The sequence below is a fragment of the Hippopotamus amphibius genome, unplaced genomic scaffold, assembly GCF_030028045.1.
Source record: "Hippopotamus amphibius kiboko isolate mHipAmp2 unplaced genomic scaffold, mHipAmp2.hap2 H_2, whole genome shotgun sequence".
Taxonomy (NCBI): domain Eukaryota; kingdom Metazoa; phylum Chordata; class Mammalia; order Artiodactyla; family Hippopotamidae; genus Hippopotamus; species Hippopotamus amphibius.
In genome coordinates this window covers 478,855-500,468 of record NW_026648281.1, presented here as the reverse complement: position 1 = coordinate 500,468, position 21,614 = coordinate 478,855, and the positions used below count along the sequence as shown (strand labels likewise).

General features: G+C 40.8%; 1 protein-coding gene across 1 annotated transcript; it reads right to left on the bottom strand.

Moving 5' to 3' along the window:
* Positions 1-667: 667 nt before the first annotated feature.
* LOC130843081 (antigen WC1.1-like) lies at positions 668-19,800 on the bottom strand (the record flags this gene model as incomplete). The annotated part of the gene is made up of 4 exons (XM_057719736.1): positions 19,728-19,800; positions 12,464-12,784; positions 1,079-1,387; positions 668-985 (listed from the first exon to the last, which is right to left on the bottom strand). Coding segments are annotated over exons 1-4 (1,021 nt in total), but the record flags the coding sequence as incomplete, so codon positions are not given.
* Between the last annotated feature and the right edge of the window lie 1,814 nt (positions 19,801-21,614).

The window sequence follows — 21,614 nt, the reverse complement described above, 5'->3', positions numbered from 1 at the left end:
ATTATCCCGATTTTATTAAAAATATTAAATTTGTAATTAAACCCCATCAACAATAACAACAAAACCAAACAAAAAGCAAATAACTTCAGGCTCAGATGTATTTCAGTGTAATCAGTTATTAATATTGTGAGAAATTAAAATTTCCTGAATTTGAATGACTATCTTTGTACTTAAGAAATACATGCTGAGGAAACTAGTAAAAGAACCTGATGTATATAAGTAATTCTCAAATGGTTCAGAGGGGACCCATACCTTGTCTGAGGTATACAATTATTGCTTATACATTGTTCTCTATGAGTATATGTAATTAAATAATAATGTTTATTTAAAAAAGGATTAGTGGGACTTCCCTGGCAGTCCAGTGGTTGAGTCCCTGCTTTCACTGCAGGGGGTGTGGATTCAATCGCTGGTCAGGGAACTAAGATCCTGCATGCTGCGGCACAGCCAAAAAATTAAAAACAAAACAAAAACAAAGAAAAAAAGTAAAAAAGAATTATTGCTCTTAACACGTCTCACCCTGACTTGCAAAATGAATAAGCAGTGAAAGGAACCATTTCAACCATGAAATTTCTAACTTTTGAAGCCAGTTTTCCCTCACTCTTTGCTCTTGGGGACATTTCACTCCAGGAGCATCCTGAGTACCAGTTAGCCTTTCCCTATCTCTTACCTGAGCAGATCACAGAGGCTGTGTTTCCATGGGTACAGTCAGGAGCACCCAGGGCAGTCACAGGGCAACTCCACAAGAAGGACTCAGCCCCAGAACAATGAAATTGGGCTTTCCATATCTGATCACTTCCTTCCACAGAATATGGTCCTCTGGGGGTAGAGATGGCAACTCCACAGCCGAGCTGACGACAGACAACATTGGCATTGGCCAGACTCCACTGGGAGGCACAGAGTGCTCTCCATCGTCCAGAAATATTCATCTCCACTTGCCCCTCACACTGATTGGTGCCATTTTTTATGAGCCGAACTTCCGTGTATGCTGGTAGAGGAAGACAGGATTTCAGTAAAATCTCATGTTTTTCTCACCTGAAAAGGGTATGCAGGAAGGTTAAAGTCCCGATGTGCATCTCACCTGAACAGACAAGGTGAACAGCTCCACTGTGATGACAAGTGCCTCCTGGACAGGGCACTCTGGGGCAGGACAAGAGCTCAGGCTCCTCCCCTTCACACCTGAACTCTTCAGCCCAGACCCTGCCCTCTGATGCTCCGAAGGGCCTGTGTCCCAGGACAGACACTGCCTTGCCGCATCCCAGCTCTGCACAGATGACCTGGGCAGTGGGGAGTGTAAAATTCCCATCAGACACTGGGGTCCAGCCTCCTCCAGAATGCACTTCTACTCGCCCTGAGCAGTGTCCATTTCCTTCAGCCAGACGCACAAATCCTAAGAAAAACAAACAAACAAACAACAAAGCCAGTGAGTATTCATGATCCTGGCTTGGCAAATGGAAACAACATATCACATCTGTGACATGAAAAAGTTTGAAAAGTGTAAAAATTTTTCTTTTTTCAGGAGTGGGGCATGGAGAGAGTTTGACAGCTATTGTCAGAATTGCATTTTCGTGAGCAAGTTTCTGAAGAGAAATCCAGAAGGATTTGTAGGATCAATTTGGAATGCCTGAATCCCAACAATATATACTTTTGAGGTTGAGCAGAAATACGAATTCCTTATCTAGGGGCCAGGAAACTACAGAGCGCAAGACAGATCATCTGCAGTGGCTGAATACCAGGAACATGTATTTTAAGGTTGGTTGGAGAAGTGAATTTCACACTAGGAGCCTGGGACTACAGAGCCCAAAGAAACTGCATGATGTGTGGACACTCAAACCTGAGTGCAGAGATATGAAGAACAGAAACGACCAAGAGGGACATGGACTATGAGAGAATTGAGACCTATCATCCAGAGAAAGTTAGAAATCCATCCTGAGCCTTGTGAGGTTAATGGTCTGAATAGTTTTCTTTCCCAGGAGCCAATCCTCAAGTGATTTAGTTAAGAAAAATCATGAGGGCTGGATCCATGAGTGCATGCCACCCTGTAGACAGATGGGAGCTTGAGAGAAGAAATATAGACATTAAAACTAATTCACTTTTAAGGTTTTACATTCTATTTTCCTGATAATTTTTGATGGCAAAAATAGCAAGAATGTCTTAGGTGACTACGTGGGAAAGAACATCAGTTAAGAAAGCTCAGAGAGTCATAGGAGTGGGGGCAGGTCCTAGCCATCTCTCTTGAAACCCCACGATTTGTCAATGAACCTGGGAGAGAATAAGTCCTCGGCGGGAGTTTACAAGACAGCTGAGTTTACTGACTTGCTTTTAGAGGTTTTTCTTCTGAGACAGGAGTCATAGAAAATGCCAAGGAGTAATAGTAATTGATTTTGTTACTGTCACTGTACTAATTCCATATTCCTATCTGGCATCAGCAAGATAACACAATAGGATGTCCCCAACACACATTCTCCCATAGAAACAATGATTTGGCAGTCATTCGTGGACAAAACCGTGCCCTTGAGGGAGCACTGAAATCCAGATGGGAGTTTGCAAAGCCCTGGTGAAGTCAAAGACCAAGAAGGGCCAACATGAGAAGTCAGGTCCACACAAGCCAGTGGCAGGCCTGCTGATTGTGGTCGTAGCTGCAGACCTGAAATCAGCCTCAACACCCTGTAGACTTTGTTCCAGCCTTGCTTGTCTGTGGTCCTACCACCAGTCCCATTTGCCAAGGTACTCAGGAGAAGCCATGCCCATCCATGCCAAAAACATGCCTGCCAACTGTAGACAGAACTGGGACCCATACTCAACTCTATGTTGTGGCTCCAACCCTGCACCATGAAGTTCTTGAAGGCAGTCCTCTCTGCCCAGGGATCCAGAAGGAGCCACAACCATTGGCAACCCTGGTAACAGGATGGCCAACTGCAGACCTGAGTGCAGACTCTGAAGCTGCCCTGCCACATGGGTCCAGACCCACTCTACCACAGTAAGGAGGCAATCCTGCCCATCCAGGCACCCAGAGAAAACCACATCCATTCACACCCTTGCTAACAGACCCACTGACCACAGACCCAACGGCAGCACCAGAAGCAGCCCAATAACCTGACTCCACCTTTGCTAGGCCATGATCTCAGAGCAGTCCCATTGGTTCAAGGACATGGAAAAAGATCTTCACTTGTGGAAACCAGTCTGCAAAGTCTGGAAGGAGTGTCTGTTCCTTCAAATGCACAGTCACCAATGCAAACCTCCACAGATCATGAAGAAGCTAGCAAACATGACACCACCAAAAGAAACTCATAAAGCTCCAAGGACTGACCCTAAGGAAATAGAGATCTATGAACTGCTTGATAAAAAATGCAAAACCAATTGTCTTGAAGCTAAGTGACCTATGAGAGAACACAGAGTGACAACTAAACACAATCAGGAACACTATTCATGATCAAAATGATAAGTTTAATAAAGAAATAGAATACACACACACACACACACACACACACACACACACACACACACAACCAAACAGAAATTCTGGGGCTCCGCAATAACTGAGTTAAAAATTCAATGGAAAGTGTCAAGCAAACTCTTGGAGAACACAGAATCGGCAAACTCTAAGACATTCCATTTGAAATTATCCATTTAGAAAAACAAAAAGAAAAGAGTGAGGAAAACATCCCACATATGATATGCCACAAAGCATAGAGAGAGCCAGATGATGTATGTATGTGTGTGTGTGTGTATATATGTGTATATATGTATATATACACATATCTATATATATAAATGCTTTGCCAGTAGGAAAAGAGGAAGAAAGGGGCAGAAAGCTTATTTAAAAAACTAATGATTGAGAAAGTCCCAAATGTAGGAAGAGAAGTGGACATCTTGATTCACACAGCGCAAAAGTTCCCTAATATGTAGAACCCAAAGAGGTCCACACCAAGACACATTATATTAAATTATCAAAATTCAGAAACAAAGAGAAAAAAATTTTTGAAAGCAGTAAGAAAAAAGTGACTTGTTACAAAGGAAGACCCTGTAAAACTAGCAGCAGACTTCTTAGCAGAAACCTTGAAGTCCAAGAAAGTCGGATGATGTATCCAAAGTACTGCAATGAAAAAAAAAAAAAAAACTTTACCTGGCAAGACTATCCTTTAAGAATGAAGAAAAGATATATCTGAAGGTGATATATATATCTCCCAGACAAGCGAAAACGGAGGGATTTCATCACCACTACTTTACCAAACAGTTAAAAAGAATTATTCAAGTTGAAATGAAAATACAATAAACAACAACACAATGGTATGTTCATGTATGAAAGTATAAATCTGATTGCTAAATATAAAGAGAAATACAGAATATTGTAATACTGTAATAGTGGTACATAACTTGCTTTTAACACTAGAATATAAATACTTATAAATCAAAAGACAGAATAAGAAAAACTATAATCACAGAGAGTTGTTGATGGAAACAGAATATATAAAGAAGTTAATTCTGACATCAATCACTTAAAGTCTGGGGGAGGAATAAAATGTAGTTTCTGCATGATTTTGTAGTTGTTTTCTTAATAACACTGCACTTCTGTTACAGACTGCCATAATTATAAAATGCTTGATACAAGTTCTATCATAACTACAATAAAAAGTATAGTACATATACAAAGATAAAAAGAAAATAGTCAAAGCATACCATCATGAAAAGTCACCAAACCACAAAGAAAAAAACAGAAGGCAGGAACTAGAGAACTGTAAAACAGACAGAAAACAATTAGCAAAATGGCAATGTAACTCCTTCCCTTTCAGTATGATTATAAATGTAAATGTACTAAACTTTCCAACTGAAATATGTAGAGTACCTGAGTGGATTTAAAAAAAAAAAAAAGACACAACTACATATTGCCTACAAGAGGCTCACTTTAGATTTCATGACATACATAGACTGGAGGTGAATATGTGGCAAGAGACAATCCATGCAAATAACCAAAAGAGATCAAAGTCAGGCAAAAGAGACTTTAAGTCAAAAGCTGTCATAAGAGAGGTAATGATAAAAGGGTCAGTTCAACAGAAAGATATAACAATTACAGATATATGTATATAAATATATATATATATATATACCCAAAATAAAACACCTCAATATACAAGGCACCATGGACAGCTCTTGAGGGAGAAGTAGAAGCAATACAGTAATAGCAGAAGACTTCAACATCCCACTCTCCATAATTGATAGATCATTCAGGCAGAAAATCAAAAAGGAAACAGCAGACCAGAACAACATTATAGACCAAAGGGAACTAACAGATATACATATAGAACATTTACCCAACAGCAGAAGAATATGCATTCTTCTCAAGCACACATGGCATATTTTCCAGAATAGATGACACGCTCAGTGACAAACAACTCTTAACAAATTAAGAAGATTGGAATCATTCCAAGTATATTTTCTGACCACAGTGGAATGCAACTAAAAGTCAATAATGATAAGAAAACAGAAAACTTCATAAACATATGGAAATTAAACATATTTAGATTGTATTTTAAGATTTTTTTCTATTTCTATAAAAAGTGCCACTCAGGGAGATCAACTTGATGTTCTGTGATGACCTAGAGGGGTAGGATAGGCAGGGTGGGAGGGAGGTTCAAGAGGGAGGGGATATGAGGATATATGTATACGTATAGCTGATTCACTGTTATACAGCAGAAACTAACACAACATTGTAAAGCAATTGTACTCCAATAAAGACATATAAAAATAATAATAATAAAATAAATTTCTTAAAAAACACAGTAAATACCATTACTGATCTATTAGAAGGGCTAAAGTTGACTGACCAAACATTGATGGGGATGTAAATGAACTCTTATAGTGCTAGTGCCAATGTAAAATTTAAAATTAAAATTTTTAAATTTAAAGAACAGTTTGACAGTTTCTTAAAACGTTAAACAATGCACCTATCATATGATCCAGCTATTCCACTCCTAAGTGTTTACTTAAAAGAAAATCAATTATACTCCATATAAAGACTGCTCATCGTGGCTTTATTTGTAACTGCCAAAAACTGATGATAAACCAAGTGCTCACAAGGGATGAATGGATACACTGTGATACATCCATACAGTTGAACACTACTCAGCAATAAAAAGGAATGCACTACTGATTTATACAACATGAATAAATCTCAAAATAATTTATCTGTGTTGAAAAAAGCCAGACAAAAAAGAATATATTCTGTATGAGTCCATTTGTATAAAATTTTAGAAAATTAAAAATAATATACAGTGACAAAAAGTAGATAAATGCTTGCCTGGGAAGGTGGAGGTGGAGCGGATGTACAAATGGACACAAGGAATCTTTTGGGGTGATGGATATGTTCAGTATCTTGATTTCACAAGTGTATACACGTGTCAAAACATAAATCTGAACACTCTAAAAAAAAGTGCAGCTGGGATTTTGATAGAGATTACATCAAATCTGCAGAGCACTTTGAGTGGAATAGACATTTTAACAGTAGTGATTCTTCCAATCCATGAACAAAGGGTGCCTTTTCATTTATCTGTATCTCCTTTAATTTCATTCATAAATGTTTCATAATTTTGAAAGATGGCATGCTGCTAAAAAAAAAAAAAGAGACAGACAGACAGACAGACAGAGTAAGAGGAAGGAAGCAGAAAGCAAGTAAGCCCTAATTTGGAGAGTTCTGAGTTATAAAAGCCTCAATATGAATAAAGGACATAAAACACTTAAATAAGTTTTTAGTGTATTTTATCACCTTCTGTTCCCCCATCTACCATCAAACCCTGCCATCCTTTCCCATTTCTCCCACTTCAGACGAGCAAATAAAATGAGAAGTTAAGATACAAATAGATGAAAAGAAAATGAAAAAAAGGAAGCAACGGCCGTAAAAGTACAGTGTAGGTGGGGTTTGTGGCAAGGAAGGTGGGATCACAGGGAGTTTTGACACTAAAGGAGGGAAACCAAAATAAAAATTCATCATTTTGTCATCCAAGGAACATATTTTGAAGAGAATGAAACATAAATCAATGAAAAAAAATTTTAATTCATCAAGCACAATTACCTGATTTCGGTGTGTATTCTGATTATTTATTGCTAGAATTATTTCTGTTAAAAGACTGCCCAATATCCAATCAAAAAAATACAAGACCTTTTGAAAAAGAAAAATGTAACTCATAACAAAATTTTTAAAAGAGAGATCACAAAAAACAGATTCAGAAATTACAGAGATTATTGAATTGGCTGCCAAGGTCATAAGCCACTAATACAAATATGCTTAATGAAGCACAAAGATAAAGCCAAGAGAAAAAAACTAGAAAAAAATAACCAAATGGAACTCCTAAAATGGAAAAAATCAATATATGGAACGAAATATTATCTGGATTTGGACTTCTCTGGTGGCACAGTGGTTAAGAATCCCCCTGCCAATGCAGGGGACAGGGATTCCAGCCCTGGTACGGGACGATCCCACATGCCACGGAGCAACTAAGCCCATGCACCACAACTACCGAGCCTGCACTCTAGAGCCTGCAAGCCACAACTACTGAGCCCACGTGCCACAACTACTGAAGCCCGTGTGCCTAGAGCCCGTGCTCTGCAATAAGAGAAGCCACTGTACTGAGAAGCCTCAGCACCACAACAAAGAGTAGCCCCTGCTCGCTGCAAATAAAGAAAGCCCGTGTGCAGCAACAGAAAACCAACACAGCCAATAAATAAATAAATAAATACCTTTAAAAAGTATATTAAAAAATAAATAATGGGAAAAGAATAAGAAAGAAAACATTTTTTAAAAAAGAAAAATTATCTCAAAAAGAGATCAGACACAGCAAAATAAAAGAATTGGGAAATTAAGCACATAGCAATAGAGACTATCCAAGCTGAAGCAGAGAGGGGAAAAAGGCAAGAAAATACAAATGGAAACTCAATGGCATTTGGGATACTATTAAATCATGTAAAAAAATGTGTGTATTTGGAGACTCAGAATAAGGAATGAGTAGAAAAATAGCTTTAAATGATGGATGGAATTTTTCCATTTAATGAAAACCATAAACCCACTGATCTAAGAAGCTAAACAAACCTAAAACAAGATAAACGTAAAGAAAACCACACCAGAGCATTTGATAATGCAATTGCTGAAAGCCAGCGATAAACAAGCAAAGAAACAAAATAACCTAAAAGCAGCCAGGAAATACTGACACATTATATACAAGGGAAAAAAATAAGTATTACTGACTTTTTGTTAGAGGCAATGCTAGCCAGATGACAATGTAAAAACGTCCTTAAAGTACTGTGGGGAAAATTGCTAACCTAGAATTCAGTCACCTGTGAAAATACCCTTCAAAACTGAATGAAAATCAAACTGTTTTCAGATAAAGAAGAGACAATAGAATTTGAGGCCACCAGACACACACTACACAAAATGTTACAGAAAGGTCTTCAAGCTAAAGAAAAATGACAACAGATGAAACTTTGGATCTACCCAAAGCTATAAAGACTGTTCTAAATGATAATTCTGTGGGTAAATATAGAAACTTTTTCTCATTTTTGAAATAACAGAATAAGGCAAAAAGAACACCAACATGTTATAAGATTTATAATAAATTTGTGAGTAAAATGTATGACAAAGATAGCACAAATGACAAGAACAGGGAAATGGAAGTGTACTACAGTAAGGTCTGATGTTATATGTTAAGGGACATAATATTATCTGAAGGTAAAATGTGATTGAAGAATAATAATTTCAACATTATGGTAAACTCTTAACAGGTGATATAGCTAATAAACCCATAGAGTAAATAATATATTATAGTAAAAATAATCAGATTAAAATAGGAACAAAGAAAATATAGAACAAATAGGCTAGTAGACCTAAACAACTAAATCAATAATTCTTTAAATTTAAATAATTTAAACACTTCAAATAAAACCAAGATGATCAGACTGGATAAAAGTAAAACAAAACTATATGCCCTCTACAAAAACATAGATACATTAAATACAAAAATAAAAACATATTAAAGGTAAAAAAGATGTAACTTGCAAGCACTCATCAAAGACAGATGTAGTGTCTGTGTTAGCATCATACAAAGTACGGCTATTAAAAAAATGGTATATACAAAGAAAAAGAAGAAACATTTCATGATGATAAAATACAAAATATATTATGAACTATCAAAATTAGTGGGCTACAACTGAATGGGCAATTAGAGTCTTGAAGCTTCCTTGATTTATTCATTAGAATAGAAAAAACTGAATATAAATGATCTAAGATTTCATCTCAAAAATCTACAGAAGCAACAGCAAATCACAAGCAGAAAAAAAAGAGAAATGAAAACTAAGAACAGAAATCAATGAAATAGAAAGGAAATATACAATAAAGAAATACAATAGTGTCAATGATTATTCTTTTAAAAGGAATCAAGCAAGCAATCAAGAAAAAATAGGAGAAAACATGAATTAACAATGCCAGGAATGAAAAGGGGAATATCATTGTGGATCTTCCCAACATTTAAGAAAAATGAAGTGGGCTTCCCAGGTGGGGCAGTGGTTAAGAATCTGCCTGCCAATTCAGGGAACATGGGTTTGATCCTTGGGCCGGGAATATCCCACATGTTGTGGAGCAACTAAGCTCATGTGCCACAACTACTGAAGCCTGCACGCCTAGAGCTCATGCTCCAAAACAAGAGAAGCCACTGCAATGAGAAGCCCGTGCACCAAAATGAAGAGTAACACCCACTCACCACAACTAGAGAAAGCCCCTGTGCAGCAATGAAGACCCATGCAGATAATAAATAAATAAATAAATAAATAAATAAATAAATAAAATGAAAGAAAATAAATGAGGGACTTCCCTGGTGGTTAAGAATCCACCTGCCAATACAGGGGACACGGGTTCCAGCCCTGGTCTGGAAAGATCCCACATGCCGCAGAGCAACTAACCTGTATGCCACAACTACAGATCCTGCATGCCGCAACTACTGAAGTCTGTGCGCCTAGAGCCCATGCTCCGCAACAAGAGAGGGCTTGCAGTGAAGAGTATCCCCTGCTCTCCACCACTACAGAAAGCCTGTGTGCAGCAAGAAAGACCTAATGCAGCCAATAAATAAATAAATAATTTTTAAAAATTAAATAAAAAAGTGAAAGAAATGAGATATTAACTAATTTTATCCTAATTTGAAAATTTTATATAAAATGTGCTGAGTCCTTGAAAACAAATTACTTAAAAAACACAACTTACCCTAAACTGATACCCCCCAAAAATTGGAAAATCTCAGTAGTCTTATATTTGCTAAAGAAATAGAATCCATATTATAAAAACTTCCCACTAAGAAAATTGCAGCCTTCAAATGCCAGCTCTTCCACAGAGCTCAGAAATGACTCTCACATCAAGACAAACGAAGAGAGGGCGGGAAGGAATGAGAGCAGGAAGGAAGTGTAACACAGAAGCCGTGGTGAATGTACGAGGTGACATGCATCTTGATCCCAGCCTCCCCTCCTGCAATCCTTGCATCCTCATCCTCTCACCATTGTGCACTTCAGTACTGCAGTCCTTCTCAAGTTGTGAAGCCCCTCCCAAATCTTTCTCCTGAACCCGCTGAAATCTCCTCTTTATTTCATAAAACTCCTCTACGTTCTTCTCAGGTCATTGTTTCTACCTCCGGATTTCTCCTAACACAGGTTGTCACTTCCACCAATCCACTATGGAGGCTGAAATTTCTCTTCCAAACCCAACTCCTAAAATTGAGAGGAAGAAACTCCAAGAGTTTGATTTCAATTATCTTACAGTGATATCATTAGAAACTCCAATATCACACAAAGTTCCAACATCACACACTCCATTTTTATTTAGAGGCTGAATTATCAAAATAAGGCATGGCCCTGTGTACTGTTTCCACAAGCTTATTTGCAGTCAAAATCATAGTTAGGGCATTGTGACAATAAGGAATGTTACCTAAAGTGCTAGAAAAGAGTTTTTGTAAAAAAATCCAAACTGAAATTCAAATGAACCTTGAAAATAATTTTTAATAATAATAGTAAAGAGGATGGAAGAAACCTTTTGAGGAGATGAATAGGTTTATGGTATAGACTGTGGTAGTGGATTCACAAATGGATACATACCTCCAAAATCATGAAGTTGTATACATTAAACATGAACATCTTTTTGTATGTCAACCATACCTCAATAAACTAGCTCTGTAAAATGAAAATAATTGCTTTTTAGGGACCTCAACTAGTATCATCAAAAATCTGCTGAAGGTGAGATTGGAAAAAATGACTTTTCCAATGATCTTCCCCAAAATAACATAAAAGAACTCATTGGCTATGGGCTGCTAAGGACCTACTGCATATGTTCTCAGGGATCCCCCATTCCACCATCCCATCACAAGGAATGGCCTTTTCCTAAGACCCAACAACCTACAGTTGGGAATTCACTGTGATAGCTGATAATATTTTCTTCAATTCCAGCTGTTCTGATGGGATTAAAGTCCTGGGCATCACATCCACCATTGTGATAAACACTGGAAACATCTCTGGCAGATTCTGTGACCATCCACTCACACCCTAGTTTCACTGCTGTCTTTACTGCATCCACCTTGGCACAGGTCAAATACACTTAGACAGTATTGAGCACTTCTTATGACTCACTACACTTTCTCTTATCCTCATTGCCCTTTGTACTTGCTTTGTTTAAGCTACCATAGTGTAAATTTTAAAACTTCATATTTTCCTGCAGCCTCAATATCCCCAACAGGTGGGATGTGAGAACCCCACCCAGGTGACCAAGTGCACCAATGTGATAAGACTAGCCCCTGCCACAAATCCCCCTTCTTGTCCTCCCCTGGCTGTGACCTAGTACATTGAAATGCACCAGTGAAATCCCCTCATGCCTTTTCCTTGTGTAACTACACCCTGACCCCCAGTATAGTCACTTGTCCACGAATCTTCATTCCCTCTTTCAGGTCCTCACTGCTTGGTTGAGCCTGGTCTATTGGTGCATCTCCCATGTGACCCCCTTATATTGTGTGATGACTCTGCCTAAGACCTGTGAGTATAATAAACTTTGTTTCTTGGTACCTCTCCTATGTCCCCTTTTTTGACTGCACCTGACTGACCATCTCATAAACAAATACAAAACAGCTACCATGATGAAACAAAGTCATAGAGGTCCAACCCAGCAGCTGCATCTGTATGAAACATTTGACCTCACCTCTCTGCCTCTAATAACACACCATAAAGACCTGAAGGGCCCAGTGACCAATAGGTCTGCAGCCTTTACTGTCCAGGGTCAAGCAAGCCCTTGCACCCCGTTGAGCACCTAATACTGTAAGAATCACTGTGTGACTGGAGTCTTCACCCAAGGATGCTCTAAAGTCTGTGATCCATATTCTCATAGTTATTCTGGGATTGAGATTGAGGCCTTTCTTGCTGGGGATCCCCTTCCAGACCAGACAGGCCTTACCTGAGCAGACTGCTCCAGCATCCCAGTTGTGGGAAAAGCCATCATTATGATACGATTTGATACCAGAATGTGTACAGTCAAAGAGGGATGACTCTGTCCCTTTGCAGGAAACAGAGGAAAACCAAATGGGGCCAACTGCTGGCCCAAAATAAGCCCCTCCAGGAGCATCAACAGCAGCTCCACACTCCAGTAGCTTGCACACCACAGCTGCGGACATCAAGCTCCATTGATAATCATTCACTGTGCCCCATTTTCCCTGGTGCTTCACTTCCACTCTCCCCTCACAGCGGTGGCCTCCATCCTTCAGCCTCAGCTCCAGAGCTGCAAGAGAGACACAGACACAGAACACAAGACACAGGAGAGACTTTAGGAGACCATGCTATAGTGTTTTGGTAATTATTAAAAAATGAGCTCTCTGAGGGGAAAAAAAGAAGTCCCCAATGTATAGCATTTGTTGATTTCTCTGGTGTAAAGATTCCTACCATGACCAATTTTATGCTACCAAAGTGGCATCACTGAACATGGAGCTGGGAAGGGAGGCACCCAAGTATTTCCCACAAGCCTGTAGAACCCACCTCCAGGGTCACCAGGACAGGCCTTCAGAGGACTCTGGATGCTGCCCTCCCCGTAGATGTGCCCAAGGCTACTAGGGGCCCAGATTCCCCATCTCAGTTATTGCTCATGGCCCATGATGCAGGAAGGAATGTTCCCTCTCCTTCTCTGTCCCTCAGGGAACACTCTCATCTAGCTTAGGAACAAAGGACTATGGTAAGCAAACACTAAAATGTCCCAGTTATTCCTGCCACCTGGTGTTCACATCATTGTGTAAGGCCCACCCTCGAGTGTATCTAGTAACATGCACATAATAAGTGGAACCTGGAGAAGTGGTGAGAAGTCACTTAGATTAGGTTTCAAGACGACCCTGGTTTCTCCCTTGTGACTATCTTGCCCTCTCTCTTGCTCTGAGGAAGCCAGCTGCCAAGCTGGGAGCTGTGTATGGAGAGACCCTCATGACAAGGACTGAGGGAGGCCTCTAGCCAACAGCCAGCAAGGGACTGATGCCCTCAGTTAAACAGTCCACCAAGGCCTGAATGTTGCCAACATCCAGGTAAGTAGGTTGGGGTTGTTGAACCTTCATATGATTGTAGCCTTGTAAGAGATCATCAGTCAGAGGACCCAGGTAAGCCATGCCAATTCCTGACCACAGAGACTGTGAGATACTAGGTGTTTGTTGACTTAAGCTGCCAAGTTTGGCAATAACTTTTTGCAGAGCAATATATACCTAATATAGGGCTTCCCTTCTGAGTCAGAAAACAGAGGCATGAACAAGCTGGAGATTTGTATGAGTGCCTTAACTGCTTCATCCAGATGAGATTTCTTCCTGTGTGACCAGTTCTGCTGCTTGGTCCCACATGGAACTGGGACCCAAACCACCTCTCCCTGTCCCATCAGTTTTTCATCCAGTGTCCTAGGCTTCTGCTTTCCTGTCAGGAATAGAGAAGTGAGTTTCCTGAGGCCCTAGAATCATCTCCATTAGCTTTGAATTTGGGTCAGGAAATGAGGCTTTTTCTTATAATCTAACAAGACGTAGTCCCTGGGGTACCACTCACACTGCTCAGGTCTACCCCTAGCCCCGTAGGCTTTCACTCTGGAAAATAGAAATGGTGCATCAAAGAGGGAAACATCTGGGGAAATGCTGAACTGGAAAAGGGCCCTGATGTGTTAGTCGGCTCAGACAGGCGACCACCACAAAATTCCACAGATTGGCTGGTTAAACAACAGAAATTTATTTATCTTATCACAGCTCTGGAGGCTATAATTACAAGATTTCAAGACAAAGCAGTGTTCATTCTGAGACCTCTTCTCTTGGCTTGCAGGCCACTGCTACCTCACCGTGTGCTCACCTGGCCTTTCCTCAGGACATGTACACAGAGAGACGGGGAGGGAGATCAATCTCTTCCTCTTCTTATAATGTCACCTATTGGATTAGAGCCACATCCTTATGGCCTTATTTAACCTTAATTACCTCCTAAAGGCCTTATCTCCAAATGCAGGCACAGTGGGAGGTAGGGCTTCAACATATAAATTTTGGAGGAAGATAGTTCAGTCTATAGAACTGGGCGGGGGGAGGGGTCGTTCTAGAAAGGAAATAAAGATAAATGGGGAAAAGGTAAAGGAGACAGTAGAAAGAGAGAGACATCTTGTGATGCTTACTCAGAGATTTTTTTAGGAGTCTGATATTGAGCTGAGAGCAAAGGATTGAAATAGGATCCTGAAAGCACACAAGAAGCTACTTTTATTAACACTAAAATTATCTATGGAGAGGCAGGTCCTTTTTAAGTGCTGTAAAGGCAGAAAATAATAAGACAATGTCCTTGCCTTCATGTAGCTTTTATATAGTTTGTGACACAAACAAGCAGATGATTTCATTACTGTAAAAAGCTCCAGGAGATTTTATCTGTAATAGTAGGCTATTACTGAGGCTATCTCATCTGCTGAAAATAAATAAAAAGCAGGATTAATTTACCAAAAATTATCTTAAAAGCATTAAAGACCTGATAAAATAAGAAGGGAAAGCGGGCCAAATCTGAAGGGAACATGTAAATTCACTGAGATTCAAAGAGATAGAAAACATTAAAAGCAAACAAACAAACAAAAACTAACCAGAAACTTTGGAGCTGAACAATACAATGAGTGAACTAGAGAATTCAAAACAGAGCTTCAACAACAGACTTGACCAAGCAAAAGAATCAATGAGTTAGACGAGAGATCAGTTGAAATTATCCAACCAGAGGAGCAAAAAGAAAAAAAGAATGAAAAGGAATAATGAAAACCTATGGGAATTATGGACACCATTAAGAGAAACAAAGTATACATCATGTAGTCCCAGAAGAAGTGAGGGAGAAAGGGATAGAAAACTTATTTTAGAAAATAATGGCTGAGCATTTCCCAAACCTAGGGAGAAATTTAGACATCTAAGTTCATGAAGCTAATAAGTCACCACAAAATTTCAACCCAAACAGTCTTCTCCAAGACATATTTTAATAAAACCATCTAAAACCAAAGACAGAATATTAAAAGTGGCAGGAGAAGAAAACATTTCTATCATACAAGGGAACTCCCACAGGCTATCAGCAGATTTCTCAAATGAAACCTTGCAGGCCATGAGAGAATGAGATCATATATTCAAAGAGCCAAAAGAAAGAAATTGCCAACCAAGAATACTTTTCCCAACAAAACTGTCCTTCAGAAATGATGGAGAAATACTTTCCCTAACAAACAAAAGTTGAGGGAGATCATCACCACTAGGCCAGCTTACATAAAATGCTGACAGGAGTTCATCAAGCTGAAATGAAAGGAAGCTAATTAGTAACATGAAATATATATGACACACTAGGTATAGGTAAAGGTAAACATACAGCCAGATTCAGAATCCCCTAATACCATAATACAATGGTGTGTTAACTACTTCACCCTAGAAAAAGGACAAAAGTACTAAAAACAGCTACAAGTATAATTGTTAATGATTACACAATACAAAAATAGGTAAACTGTGACATCCAACACATAAAATATAGGGGGAGAAGTAAAAGGGTAGAGTTTTGGATGCAATCAAAATTAAATAGTATCAGCAAAAAATACACTGTTGTATTGTTGGGCTGCACCCCCACAGTCCTACAATTATTGAAACTGTCCTGCTACTAGACCCAAGAAAGAACACAGAGTCAGTGACCGGGACATCAATGACTTATAGGACAGGGAATCTTACAAGTCAGAAGCAAAGGTCATGTATGGACAAAGGCCAGCAGGACAGGAGAACGTCTTCACTACACAGGGAAGGAGGTTATCAGTTATAGGGGGCATGATATCAGAGGGGCTCCACTTTTTTTGTAAATACAGAAAAAAATTGACGGAAGAATAATAGTTATGGGAGCTTAGACTATTTCTCAGTCTTTAATAGTTGAAATACACTATTTAAAATAAATCATGTTATTTAAAAGTGACATATAGTAAATATGTATGCATACATGGATTTATATGCTAGACATTATTAACAATACCATAAATTGTAAACAATAAACTACTTCATTTCCCGAATGCATGGCCTCAGTTTAAACTTTATTTCTTTAGGGACCCTTCTCTGCCTCTCCCAGGTAGATTAACTAACCCTGCTGGTGTCCTGACTGATGGCACTTGTTAGAGTCTATTATAAATCTTTGTTTTGGTGCCCAGCCTCACTAGACTACAAGCTTCATGGGTCAGGGAACTTCATTCATCACCACTAGGGCCTCAGCAGCTAGTGACCTACAAAGGGTATGGATTTAATCCCCAACAAGCCCATCTTTAACTCAATAAGCATTTCTGAAACGAAAGCCTACATAAATTTCAAAAAGCAAATAAGGAAAATGGTGTAATTTAACATGTTTTTTAAGTGGATTTACATCAGTGAGAAAAGAAAAAGATATAATGTAAGAAATCATATTGGAAAAATAAGATAAAATTAGATACCACTTCTTATGATACAATATAACAGCTTACACAGTCATTGAGTATTGCAATATTTACATATACTTTGAAAATTTTTAAATAAAGATGAAATAATTTAACTTGAAGTAGAGAAACTTCCTATCAACACTCTGAAAGCAGAAACAAAAAAATGGAAATTTTTATAGATGATTAATATCAGAAACTTCCAAGAATCTAAAAATGAAGGAAAAGTAAACTGAAAACAATAAACTGAGGGGTATATTTGCAACTTAGAAAAAGTCAATAGGGACAAGGACTCTGAAAAACTGCTTGGCTTCAAATCATACCTGTACCACTTACACCTGTCTCATTTAGGCAAGTGATTTAATGTTGCTTTCCCTCAGTTTTCTCATCTATTTTTTGAGATAAAAAATGTGTTCCTCCTTATAAGATTGTTGTGCACTCAAATAAGTTCATGTAAGTGAATGCAGTACAGGTATTTGGTGGTGTAGTAGTGGTAGGTATTAGCAGTAATAGTGTAGCATAAAGAGCTCCAACATAAATCATTACAAAAATGACAAACATCTGTGGCTAAAAAGGACAAATATCATGAAGAAGTAACTAAAAAATGGGGGATTCAATTAGCTGATGCATGCCAGTCTTTGCCTACAAAAATGGCTAAGATTTTAAAACTTGATAAACAGCCAGTGTTGGTAGGGGTATGTGGAGACAAACATTCTCATACATTTGTGGAACTAAAATTCAGTGCAAACATTTCTGGCGTATGAAAGGCCTTAAAGGTGTTCATAGCCTATAAAAGAGCAATTTCATTTTTAGAAAGAATCATAGGTGGTCCTTACATGTAAATACAGGGAAGTTCAGAGCACCATTTTCATAATAGCAAAAATGTTGAAAACAAACATGGGTACAACACGGGTAATTATGTGAACATATTGTGTTTCAGTCAGACAATGAAATAATTGGAGGCAATTAAAATTTTCCATGTCATCCTTGTAATACTACAATAACAAGTTTTAATGTGTAAAAGAATAGTCAGTGATGTCCAAAATATGTTATTAATTTTTAAAAACAGATTCTAAAATGATATATACTGAATTATCCACAGTCTTTGAGGGTCTCTGTTTTTGTGTCTAATGGCATCAATTGTGTTTAAAGGGATGATTTTTTCCCAATGCCCATCATGGAGACTCCTGGATTGTGTGCCCATCCCAGAAATCATCAGATGCCCACAAAGGCCAAGACTATTGTTGAACAAGGAGCAAGTGCAACATCACAGGAAGTAGAAGAAAAACGTTTTAGGACTTTCTAGGTGGCGCAGTGGTTAAGAAGAAAACAGTCTTAAATAGCGCAATGCTGAATGGTGTTGTTTCATGGAAAATGAAAAGAGTGCTTGCCTTGGTGAAGTGGTCTTGCTTCTTAAAAAACTACTGAGAAAATTACCTACAGTTTTCCTGGTAAGAGGAAAGGGCCAGGTATCAGAACACCCATGTCTCTCCCCGTCATGGGACCAAAACCCACCTCTGCAAGTCAGGGCCCCCAGGAGGAGACTCTTCACTATCACCTGCCCAGCACTCGAGGAGCAGAGACGAGGAGGGAGGGGGCTTCCCAAGGAGAGCTGTTCAACGAGAGGCTGAGGTCCAAGGGGAAGACAGTGAGCCCTGAGAGGAGACAGGGCTCTACTGAGTCTCTGCTGGACCAACACCCAAATCTGAAAGAGCTGCCTCCTCCAGGCGGAAGACGAGATTTTATGCAGCCCCATCCCTTGTGCCTGATGTCCTCTCACTCAGTGGAAACCAGCCCCCAGAGGGGGACAGAAGAGAGCATGAGAGAGAAAATGCACCCTACAGCATTCACAGCAGATCCTAGGGAGAGGAAAGGACCATCCCAGGACCGCAGCACGTCAGGAGACAATTCACGGGGACTGGGCTAGGGACTCGGGAACTTTATACAAATGGTGCTGTGCATCAGTTACTCTCTATAAACAAGAGGTCCCCTCTCCTGGCTGCAGGTCCCTCTGCTCCACATGGATGCCTGGTGGGAACAGGTGAGGCCAGGAGGCAGAGCCTCTCACAGAGCCCAGTGCTGGGCAAACACTGCAACAAGCAGAGGGGAGGCTGTGGGGTTGGAGGAGAGGAGCCAGAAAGAAGCAGGCAGGTGCATGATTATCTACGATCTGGTTATAGGCAGCTGACATGACACCCAGCCCTGTGGGCACCTGTCTGTTTCACAGCCCAACAGACTCACACCCTCCTCGGCAGCCCTGTTCCTCTCACACAGGCAGGCTTCACAGGCTCCTCACATATCCTACACACCCTACACACACACACACACACACACACACACACACACACACACACACACACGGCAAAACCAGAGCCTAAAGAAACATAATTGCATAAAACATGGGAATCCCAGGGGCAGTGTCTACACAGCAGGGAACAGCCCAGAGTCCCCGCTGAGGTCAGTCGCTGGAGCTTCCCCACACTGGGAGCCACTGGGACGCATAGAAGCTCCCTGAAAACAAGGGAGATGGTGGAGGGGATGGAAGCTGACGCACCTCAGTCCACACCAAACATCATTTCTCTGTAAAATCTGCCACTATGACCAGTGGACCCTCCACGGGAGAGGCACCAATATTCACAATCAGTGTGGTCCATTTTTGGTCAAAAGCACAAGATCTACACTGAGGCTTCGGCTCCAGCACTCCAGAGACTTTTCTCTTTACCAAGGTGTCCACTCCCTTGCTGTTGACCCCAGAAAGAGGGGCAGCTCTTACCTTGACCCCTCAACACAGTGCTGAGGAGGAGGAAACAGAGTCCCTGAAGGGAGAGGTGTCTGTTTAGAGCCATCCTGACTCCCAAGTCATCAAGGTCACAGTCCCAGCTGCAAAATCACCCTGTGAGGAGGCATCAGGGCATCAACACAGGTCTATATAGACCCATCCCCTGACATCCTCCCTCCTGAGAGCCAATAGTGACACCTTTTACCATTTCAGACTCTATCGGAGGCTTCAGCTGCCACTTTCTGAAGCGCAAACACCAATTAGCTTCTGAATCTTCAACATCTCCTTATATGAGCAACACGGGCCTTTGACCTCCTGCTTCCGTGACTCCCTGAGAACCAGGCCCCCATGACCAGGGCTGGCATAGAAGAGTTGCATCCAATAGCATGAGTGGCTTTCTCTCCCCCGAACATCCTGGCTGATGGCCACAGACTATGACTTCTCCCAGGGTCAGAGAGCTGGAATAGTTTGGCCCATGGAGAATATCTTTGTTGGAATCAAGCATTGATCTTCCCTCTGGCTGAGCTCAGAGCCAAAGCAGAGAATTACAAGAAGGCTTGAAACACAGGAATAATTATCAGGTCAGCAGAAAATGAGGACCAGCAGCACAGGGTTCACAGGTGAAGGTGGAGGGGGTGAGGTGGGAACCGTCAAGCTGGGGAGGTGAGATGGCTGGTCTTTCCCCCCTTCTCAGAATGATCTGGAGCCTGGGTCCTGGGGCACAGAGGGGCTCATAGTAATACGGGGCTTTGACAGAACCTAACGTTTCCCCATCAGGATCCTCCTTAGCCCCTAAGACCACTCTGTCCAGCAGGCACCTGTCACCTGGGGCTAAATCCTCCTTCTCCAGGATGAGAGGGGGACGCAGTCTTCAGGGTATTTACAAAAGGACTCCCTCCTGTCTGTGCAGCTGCCCAGGGCCAGCAGTCCTGCCCTTAGAGCCAGGTGGGGCTCAAGGCTCAGAGCCACCTGGCTGATGTGCTTGTAACATTTTTCTTCCTGCAAAACACAGGCTCAGTGCAGGGATTAGAATATGTGCAGGCAGAACCCCTCTTAGACTCAAGTCCAGAGAGGCCCCACCCTGGACACTGCACTTAAGAGGACACTGCCCAGATTACCCCCCAACCAGCTCCCCAAGATGGAGAGGAGGCCATGAGAAGAGTGGACATGCACAGCCAGATGGAGTCCATGTCATCCCCCTGCTAGACCTATCTGGGTTCTCAGAACCAGGAATTCTCTGCCCAAATGGAGCCCAGCCTGCTTCAAGACCAGCATCGGCCTCTTCCCAACACGTCCTCCCCAGAGGGGACAACGAGTGGGCAACCCTGGTCCTGAGGGTGACCAAGGGCCTGCTGTTTGCTGTGGAGGTGGGGGTGTGGTTTAGACCAGGGCTTCTCAAAGTGTGGTCCACCTGCAGGCAGCAGCTGCATGACCCAGCAGCTTGTAAGAAATGAGAGTTCTCAGGCCACACCCAGGCCTAGCAAATAGACTCTGTGTGTGTGTCGCAGACATTCCAGGTTCTTCTTCTGCACATCAGGGTTTGAAGGTGCTGGTTTATAGGGAACGAAGATGCACAGACTGGGTGCAGTGCCTGCTCCTTGGCTGTGTGGGAGGTGAGGGAATGGGAAGAGGAGGAGAGCAGGCCTTGGGCAGGCTCTCCCCGAAAAGCCACACTCTAACCTCCCCTTCCAGCCGCAGATTTCTCTGAGGGGACAGTTTGAAGATGCTTTGGTCACATTTAGGTAATATCCAGCCCACCTGACAGTTGCAGTTCCCAGAGTAAGTTAAAAAAACATCATTCTGATTTAAAATTTAAATTGTTTTATGAAAAATTGCAGTCGGTAGACATTTCACATCCTTTTGAAAATAGGAACATATTAA